Raw genomic sequence first — 9,905 nt, 5'->3', positions numbered from 1 at the left:
ACAAACATTTCCCACAATAAAAACTTTAATTTCTCCACATAAACATGAACTCTTTTCACAGTGACGTCAGACGGAAATATGAACAGTGACTTCCAATTTACAGCAATTTTACATAAATAATACAAAGTAACCTCACCAATTTAAGCAGAAAACTGTACAATATTTATTTTATAAAAGTCCCGCTTAACTGTATTTTCATTTCCCATCTTAGATTGTTCACAAATCTAAATACAAATTTGAATAATCGTTCAATATTTAATGTTTTATTTAAAGTATCAACCTTTCATAATCGTATCTGCAGATATTTTTAGTGCGATCAAGAACAAAAACTGACAGAAATTCATGTTAGTCACATTTAATACCTGCAGCAAAGACACGCATCGCTTCCCAGGATCAATTTACTTGTTTTATGGGATATTTTAGGGAATAATTGTAAAAACAGGAATGGTTTGGCTCAGGGAAAATGTTAGGAGCAGCTATCAGATTTTCAAAATAAGAGCAAAAAAATCATTTGGGGGAATGTATTTTATAACATTACGTAGAAATAGTCACTTTTATATTTTTACCTAAATTTGATCATTTTTTACCTTTATTTTCCCGGAGATCGGACACAGTTAGGAGCTGACCGCAGTAGAAAACAACAGTAAAAAGTTTGATTTTAATGTCAGACACGCGGGAATTATTTGACTTTTGATCCGTTTACGAGGATTTTGTGAGCACAGGGAACTTTTACCTGGTGAGAAAAGATCCTCTAAAGCTCCACGTCTCAGAGCCAAAGCTAATGCTAGCATTAGCACAAATTAAAAGAATGAAATCATAATTACGTCATATCAAACAAGCTGCTGCTGCGTTCTGACTGCAGACAGGAAGCACTTCGATTACGATCTAAGAGGAAAAACGAATACAATAAATATTGCACAAATTTCGGTCATGACCGGCGATGTGTGACGTCACCTGAAAAGGGTCTGTTCTCTAAAGAAATTACACTTTTAGTAGTACTTTAGAATAAAAAAATCAAAGATTTCAGGATTTTTTTGTTTTTTTGGAGCTTAGAGCTCCATCCACCGACACGACTCACCCTCAGTCTCTTGATGCCGGCGCGGGTGATCTGCTGGCAGTCGTAGAGCTCGATGCGATCCAGACTGTGGCAGCTCTTCAGGTGCTCCAGCGAGGCGTCCGTGATGAGGGGGCAGTTGTCCAGCTCGATCACCTCCAGACAGTCGTGAGCGCAGGGGCCGCTGCCGAGGTGTCGGATGCCGTCGTCCGTGATCAGCTCACAGTGGGACAGGCTCTGCAGGGGCACAGAGGACCCGTTACTCCACTGATGCTGGCTTTTTAATGATGACGATGCTGTTTTAGTCACAAAAAAGGGTTTTCTACAACGTAGTTTCTGCATTAGAAAAATTGAATCAGAGTTGTGGCCAAATCAAAAATACTACTTTTTTCAAACATAATTTTTTCGCTTATTTCCCATGATTTGAGAAAATAAGTATTAAAATTTATTGTGTTAATTTCAATTAATTAATTAATTACAGACGTTTTAAAGTGTTTTTATTTTTAGTCGCATTAATCTCCTTTTTGCGTCAGATGGATACTTGTCTGTTGTGCAAACGTGAAGGAGAATTTTATCCCTTTTTTTATTTATTTTTTTTACTTGTCCTGTCCCAAAAAATAAAAGGAGAATTTTATCCCGCTCAGATCACAAAAAGTATAAATATTAAAAAAATTATTAGAACTTCAGTCCTGTTATATTTTTAAGTTTAAATTGTTTTTTTTAGAAAACATGCGTCACGTTGTCATGGTAACATCTTCAACTTGATTCACATTTAGTTCCTTTTCGAGAAAAGTGATTTCTTGAGAACTAAAAACAAAAAAAATAATTTTAGAGGGAAAGTTTCCCACTTAGCGCTTGTTTTTCCAAATGATGGAGGAAAAGTTAATTTAAAAAAAAATAAACAAAACAGAAAATTAATAAAGAAGTCTAAATAGCTGAATTCCTGTGCAATTCTCCCTCTATTCTCTGGAATTCTTTTCCGATTCATCTCAGTTTTTAAAACGATCAAATTCACCCAAACAGCTTAAAGGAAACTCTAAAATCTCTCGAGTCTTTTCTGCCGTCTTGCTGTTGTAATTGTGTAATAAGGTAAATCAAAATTTGAATTATGGTATTAATAAGAAGTACGTATTCAATATTTTTTGGATCGCTCAGAAAAGTTTTCCTACTGTTTTTGATGTGGTAAATGAGAGATTCTGGACCAAATTTTTTTTTGTTATTTGTTCAAAATTGAAAAAAAAAAAAAAAAAAAAAAAGACCCCACAGTGGTGTCAAAGTAAAGGGTAGATGTTTTTAATATATATAATAAAAAAAAAAAACGTAATAAATTTTGATCTTGTACTGTGTCACAATGTCACAAACTTTGCATGCTGGGAAATTAGCCAACAGTCCGGCCAACAATGCAAAAAGACTCAAAAAAGCTATTTAGTTTTTAGCTAAAAACTGAATAATCATAATTAAAACGCCACTAGAAACAATTTTTACAAGAGAAAGTTGGACTTTAAAGGAGTAAGGACCCAAACTCACCAGGACTTGCAAGCGAGGGCAGTGAATAGACAGCTGGATGAGCGTTCCGTCTGTGATCTAATGCAAAACGAAAACGTCTCACACTCACATAATTCGATTATAAGACGCACAAATCAAAAGAGGCGTTTCTAATTACCTGCACGCATTCTTCTAAATCCATCTTCTCCAGTTCATGACAGTTCTGCAGAAATAAAATCATTTTATACGATCATGTGTTACTCGAATAGTGAGATTTATGAGCAAAAACGAGCATCAATTATTTAGAAAATATGATAATTAGAAGCTGAAATGCAACGTTGAAGCTGAAACTCACCCGAGCTAACGTCGTGAAGCCCACATCTGTCAGCTGAGAGCAGCGGGCCACTTCTAATATTCTAGAAACAAAAACAGAAACGCACTCATCCTAACTTGAAAGGAATCGGAAGCCACGCCTCCTGCACAAGGTTGGGTGTGTGGGGGCAGAAATTCACCTGAGGCGGGGGCAATTCTGTCCCAGAGCATGCAAGATGGCGTCTGTGATGTTGGCACAACCCGACACACAGAGAGACTGCAGGCGGTGACAACCCCGACAAATCGTGATGAGGCCCTCGTCTGTGATCTGCTGCTCACAAAAGGACAAAAGTGTGTGAAGGAGTGGGCGGGGCATAATCTACAGTCAGTGATTTTATAAAAAAAGGGGTAAACATGCTACAGAAAACTATTCTGTGTTATTTGGTGTCTTAAAAGTGAGATAAATTCAAAAAAAGTTACTAAGAATAAATAGTCCTGATGAAGTAAGTCATGCTTTTTTTAAGACAGTGGTCTATTCTTCTTTTTTAAATCATATTAATACACAGAAGAACAAAAATATTAAGAATGCCAAAATTCTTGATTTAAAACTGTATGTTTCACCAAATCGTTCTTCACACGTTTTCAAATCAAATATGTGAAGCTCCAAATTCAAAATATTCAATATTGCTTTATTACATTAAATTAGGCTTAACTGAATATTTATTTTTACTATTAGTGCCTTTTTTTTTCTTAATTTTTTGTTTTTTTGTTGTAGTTTTGTGATACAGAAATCATATATCGAACCAAAACAAAAAAACCTAAAAATGGAGGTTTGGACTGAATCATGGGAAAATGAATCGTTGTATTTTGAGTCAACTTAGCTGAGTTCAGATGTTGTTGCATAATCTTAAGACGCAGTAAAGAAAAAAAAAAACTTTTATGCAATGAAACCATTTACTTGTAGGGTGATCTCTTGCTATTTTGGAGTCATTTTTTGGTGCACATTTGCATGCTTTTATTTTTTAAACAGTCCATCATTTTCTGCTTCCTGATTGGCTGTAGACTTTTTCAATCCATCTCTGTGTTGTATCTCCTGTCCAGAACGCGTTCAGTTTGCCAAATCTTCGATCAGGAGCAGATATTTGTTTATATTTTTATAGTGTTGGAAATGTTTAGTGAGGTCTTTAGATCAGGGGTCCCCAAACTTCTTCTTATGAGGGCCACATAATGGGGGTGTCAGTTTGTAGGCTAACAGAAAGAGTAAAAATCACAGCTTAAATGTAAATGTTTATAGTTTTCCAGAAAGCCACACGTGGCCAAATTTTAATTAATTCATTTCTGTAATCTTCATAGAAAAATATAATACTAAAACATTTTAAAAACTAGATGTTTAGCATTACCTGCGATAAGGATAGTGTGAATTCTGTAAGCTGAATTTGGCCGCTGAAGATGCTGAAACTGATAACTAAAAACTCTGAAGCTAATAGCTGAAAACGCTGAAGCTGATAGCTAGATCAAATATTAGCAATGCTAAATTAGCTAAAAAAAAAAAAAAAAAAAAAAAAAGCCCACGTTAGCCAAAACAGCTAGCATGTAGCTGAAATATTAGCTAAATGTCAAATTAGCCAAACAACTGATAAAATGTTTAATTTAGGAGATTTTCGCTATCATCGGTTTATATAAATGATTGAACATTATTTGCATCACAAAGAACTTATTGAGCCATAAATGAATTTTTAGACTCCCAGTATGTTTGCCTGTTTGTCAGAGGGTCATCAGTGTTTGTCCATTTCCTGCCTGATCGGACCTCAGCACTTACTGAGCAGGTCTGCAGGTTGAGCGTGACCAGTTCTGGACAGTGCGCCCCGATCTGCTTCAGAGCCTCGTCTTCTAGCTGTGGGACAGACGTGGCGTGACGGGGGTTATGAATCACCTCCACAACAAAGCGCTGCAATGATTTGTTCCGGTTCTGAGGCTGGATCGGTACCTGTGTGCAGCCCTTCAGGAAAAGGCCTTTGAGTCCAGGACAGGAGCGCACTAGAGCCTGAATGCCGTCCTTGGTGACCTGATCGCACCAGGAGATGTTCAGCTGCTCCAGAGAGTGGCAGCCCTCACTTAGAGGAGGAAGAGGAGCGTTATAAAGATTTGTCTTCAGTAGTTACTGACCAGTGAAGGAGGGACAAACCTGAGAGCTTTCAGTGACAGGTTGGTGATGGAGGTGCAGGAGGAGAGGTCCAGGTGCTTCAGCTTTGGGCAGAACTTACTGAGGCTGCTGCATGTGCTGCACAGAACAATAGTCCCCATCAAGAGGTGCTCAGTGCAAAACATTTGAACCACAAACCGCACAAACCTGTCTGTGATCTTGGTGCAGCCGTTCAGACTCAGCAGCTCGATGTTCCTGCAGTTCTGAGCAAAACTCCTGCACAAAAACGACGTGTTTAGAGGGACGGCAGCCAAACTGTTAGCCCTCAATCTGTCTTTATGCTCACCTTAAGGCGCTGTCCCCCACACCCAGGCAACCTCTCAAGCTCAGTTTCCTGAGAAACCCTCCACAACGCTTTGAAATGTTCTCCACCACTCGACCCTGAAGACAAACAAACGGCCTTGAAACCTTCACAGCTTGTTTGGGAGCAATGACTTGTGTAAATGGAAGCAGCAGAGGAAGTCGAGAAAGCTCAACATTTACTCACCTCGATGTCCCTCTGAAAATTAAAGAGGTCGATTCGCTGCCAGTTGCTGCCATCCAACGCCAGAACATTCCAGGACTGACAGCAGAAAAAGCCTTTAGAGTTTGTCTTTTTTTAAAATCTGATACTAAGGATGTAACGATTCTTCGTGAATCAGTAAAAGAACGATTCAAACTCGTCAACGTGCTAATCGATGCGCAAAATAATAAATAAATCAGTTTGTCACGGAATGTGTCTGAATTTAGACAAGACCAGATGACATTTCTTCATGTAGGCTCGCTGTGAGTGTGTGCCTGCAAGTGTGCAGGCACACCTGCGAATGCGTGCGGGCGCCCTTGCGAGAGTGTGCACATTTGTGAAAGTGTGCGCGGGGGCGCCTGTGGCGCACCTGCGACTGCATCTGTGAGAGTGTGCGTGGGCACGCCTGTGAGATTGCGGGTGCATCTGTTATTGCAGGCACACCTGTGACAGTGTGTGCAGGTGTGCCTGAGAGAGTGTGCACGTGTATGAGAGTGCGGGCGTGTTTCTTATTTCAGGCACACCCGTGGGAGAGTGCGGGCATGCTTGTGAGAGTGTGCACATCTGTGAGTGTGCTTGGGCGCGCCTGTGAGAGTATGCACATCTATGAGACTGCGGGCACATTTCTTATTGCAGGTACGCCTGTGAGAGTGTGCGCTGGCACACGTGTGAGAGTGTGGTGCGTCTGTTATTGCAGGCACACCTGTGACAGTGTGTGCAGGTGTGCCTGAGAGAGTGTGCACGTGTATGAGAGTGCAGGCGCGTTTCTTATTTCAGGCGCACCTGTGGGAGTGTGCGGGCATGCTTGTGAGAGTGTGCACATCTGTGAGTGTGCTCGGGCGTGCCTGTGAGAGTATGCGCAGGCGCCCCTGTGGTGCACCTGCAACTGCACCTGTGAGAGTGTCCGTGGGGGCCTGTGAGAGTGCAGGCACGCCTGTTATCGCAGGCGCTCACTCGCACACTCTCACAGGTGCGGTGCACCGGCAACTGCACCTGTGAGAGTGTGCGGGCACACCTGTGATTTGTGATCCTTTCAATGTTATTTATAATTATTTATTTGTATTGAATCCTTTCTGTTAGTAGGAAACCAACAGTTTGATGTAAGAGGCAAAAAGAAAAAACACTTGGTGTTAAAATACCTTTAATTTATTGTGTTGCGGAAAAAATCAAAATCGTGACTTTGAAACTGAATTGAATCGTGGCTTGACTGAATCGTTACATCCATATCTACACGTTTCAGAAGGACTCACCCTGGAGACTTGAGCGCAGCGACAGAGCGTCACCACATCCAGAAAGGAGAAGATCCTGGAACACAAACATCGACGGTTTAGATATGCTGACCTCCAGAGCCAAAAGCTTACCGAGCTAAACCCTGCATTCGCTCCAGCTCGCAGCACGGAGGTGCGAGCGCGCTAGCAAATGTTGTTGTTTGGCGGCGGGGTTTCTTAAGACAAACTTTTGAAGAATAAAGCTGGAAACAGGATCCTACAATGCAGTAAAGCACATCTGAAGCAGCACAAATCACTGCGCCGCATCGCAACAGCCAGCCGCAGCTCTGGCAGGTTGTCTGGCAAGGCCGGAGCTTGAATTATGGCATTCATTTTCTGTTTGCTGAGGGGGCTTTTTTTTTTCTCTCCTTTGAAAAATGTAAAAGTTTTATAGTCATAAGCATCTGGTTTTAATTGTGTTTTGCAATAAGAGAGGGTGAGGAATGAAGGAAATTCCCGTGTGATGGTGGAACAAGGAGCACGGGGTGCTGGAGCATCACTCACCGCAGCAGCAGCTCCTTAGGCAACTTCTTATTGATGACGGCCTCATCGCTGTTTGTGAACATCTGCAGAGAAGCAGAGGAGGGCGTCACTTCAACTCACAAGGATCGATGCAGTCAGTTCAGAAATTCACCACACGTTCAGTCGCGACAAAGAAAAAGTGACGGGAAATCAGGAGACAGATTACAGAGCTCCAACTTCCTCACTTGTTGTGTTGATGTTTATTTTGTGAACGCTTAGTAAACATTCACACTATAGTGACTCTCCTGCTCCTTTTTGTACGTTTCTCAGCGCGTAAAAACTCAATCACACTTTCAGCAAACTTGATATCAAATCGTTCAGCTTGTATTTTTGGTATTTATAAACTCTATTGTTTTTGAAATATTGAGCTAAATGTGTCCCATAGGAAATGAAATTTCAAAATTTTAAGTAGATTAGCAACAAACCTTTAAATATATTCATGGATTATGTTTTCAACCTTTATAGTAACTTTCAAAAAAATGTTGACTTTACTTAATATGTTAGCAACATGCTAACGTTTTTTGTTAATTTGTTATCTACTGGGGTTTTTAGGCTAATTTAGAGTTTAACTCCTATTTTAGCAACAGGCTAACGTTTTTTAATAATTTAGTTGACTGAGGAATTTTAGGCTATTTTGGAGTCTAGGTAGTTTTTAAGCAATGTGCTATCTTTGTTGGCTAATTTGGCACATGCTGTTTTCAATGCTAATTTGTAGTTCAGCTATTTTAACAACATGCTAACGTTTTTGGCTAATTTGTTATCAACTGATGTTTTCATAGGCTAATTTTGAGTTTAGCTTCTTTTTTAGCAATGGGCTAATGTTTGTGACCAATTTAGTTTACTGAGGAATTTTAGGCCATTTTGGAGTTTAGCTAGTTTTTAAGTAATGTGCTAGCTTTGTTGGCTAATTTGGCACCTACTGTAGTTTAGCAACATGCTAACGTTTTTGGTTAATGTGTTATCTACTGAAGTTTTCATATGCTAATTTGGAGTTTAGCTTCTTTTTTTAGCAGCAGGCTAACGTTTTTGGCTAGTGTGTTATCTACTGAAGTTTTCATTGGCTAATTTAGAGTTTAGCTTCTTTCTTAACAACATGCTAATGTTTTTGACTAATTTAGTTTATTGAGGAATTTTAGGCCTTTTTGGAGTTTAGCTAGTTTTTAAGTAATGTGCTAGCTTTGTTGGCTAATTTGATACCTACTGTTTTCAATGCTACTTTATAGTTTAGCTAATATTTTAACAACATGCTAACGTTTTGGGGTAATGTGTTATCTAGGGCAGTTTTCATAGGCTAATTTGGAGTTTAGCTTCTTTTTTAGCAGCAGGCTAACGTTTTTGACTAATTTAGTTTATTGGGGAATTTTTGGCTAATTTGGAGTTTAGCTAGTATTTGAGCAACACAATAAAAATTTGTGCAAAAAATTGTATTAGTGATTTTTAAGCAATTTTACAACACATTTTTCAGAAATTTAGGTCAATTCTCTTTTCATTAGTTATTTATTTAAATTTCCAGTCTTTTAGCAAATTTTATATTTTGATCAAATAAAGTAAATTGCGTCACCAGCAAAATGCTTCAGCATCTTCAGCGACTACTTTCAGAAAAAAGCTTTCAGGAAGGCTGTAGTGCAGCAGTCAACTCCTGATCATGTGTCGAAGTGTCCCTCGGCAAACTACCTCTGGTGGAAGGTTGGCACCAGTGTTCAGCAGCGGAGCCACCATCAGTGTGTGAATATGTCTGTGACTGTAAAGCGCTTTGGGCCTTCAAGAAAGGTAGAAAAGCGCAATATATGTATACATTTACCATTCAATATCACAGAGCAATCACAATATAAATATCACAATGCAACTTTTCTAGTTCTAATTAGTTTGTGCTGCTTTTCTACACTGCAGTCGATCCTGGGTGACTTCCAGACAAAGCGCGCCAGCATCTGCTAATGGATTTCCACACTAACATTTGCATGCGAGCACAAAGTCTATAATCTGCAGGAAAATAAGCCGTGGTTTACAAAGAGACCATAAATTTACATTTATTAAGACGCAGAAACACACACAGATGCCCACTCGTTGAAGGGGGACGCATAATTAGAGGGAATTCTCACTCCGCACGGTTGTGAAATGCTAGACAATGATGATCCCAAACCACAGATATGAAAAACAAGATCTGAAAGGAGGGGAGGGGTGTAAAGGAGAAAAAAATAACCTGTTTACCAGCAAGTGCTTCATGTCAGGTACAAACAATCGCCGGTCAATAATCCAAACAGTTTATTTAAAAATTGGTGATTTATGGCTGTAAATAACAAAATAACATAGTTATGGTTGTCCATCACAAACCACCACAACATCTTCACATCCTGAGGGACTCACAAACCCATCCCTGAGCACAAAAGAAGAAAAAGACTGACACGTCTGGGTTTAAATTAATGCTCAGACTTTGAAAGGACCAAACAGCTGTGGCCGTTCTACGTTTCTCTGAGGCTCCACACACACAAAGCTCTCTGTGCAGAGGCTGCCAGCACAGACATGCAAAATTCTGCAGGAGCAAAAGTCAAACAGACGTCG

General features: G+C 39.7%; 1 protein-coding gene across 1 annotated transcript in view; it reads right to left on the bottom strand.

Annotated features, from left to right (window-relative positions):
* The window catches only part of fbxl20 (F-box and leucine-rich repeat protein 20), a gene marked incomplete in the record, with an annotated part of 16,655 nt that overhangs the window by 2,989 nt on the left and 3,761 nt on the right, over nucleotides 1–9,905 (bottom strand). The window contains 13 exon segments of the mRNA XM_036213166.1: nucleotides 1,079–1,291; nucleotides 2,582–2,638; nucleotides 2,718–2,762; nucleotides 2,895–2,955; nucleotides 3,052–3,182; nucleotides 4,671–4,745; nucleotides 4,839–4,965; nucleotides 5,037–5,132; nucleotides 5,202–5,270; nucleotides 5,341–5,435; nucleotides 5,542–5,616; nucleotides 6,807–6,861; nucleotides 7,329–7,390. Coding sequence (XP_036069059.1) covers nucleotides 1,079–1,291; nucleotides 2,582–2,638; nucleotides 2,718–2,762; nucleotides 2,895–2,955; nucleotides 3,052–3,182; nucleotides 4,671–4,745; nucleotides 4,839–4,965; nucleotides 5,037–5,132; nucleotides 5,202–5,270; nucleotides 5,341–5,435; nucleotides 5,542–5,616; nucleotides 6,807–6,861; nucleotides 7,329–7,390 — 1,161 coding nt within the window.

The sequence above is a fragment of the Oryzias melastigma genome, linkage group LG8 (genome assembly GCF_002922805.2).
Source record: "Oryzias melastigma strain HK-1 linkage group LG8, ASM292280v2, whole genome shotgun sequence".
NCBI lineage: Eukaryota > Metazoa > Chordata > Actinopteri > Beloniformes > Adrianichthyidae > Oryzias > Oryzias melastigma.
The sequence above is the reverse complement of the archived record's forward strand: the minus strand, read 5'-3'. Positions and strand labels throughout refer to the sequence as shown.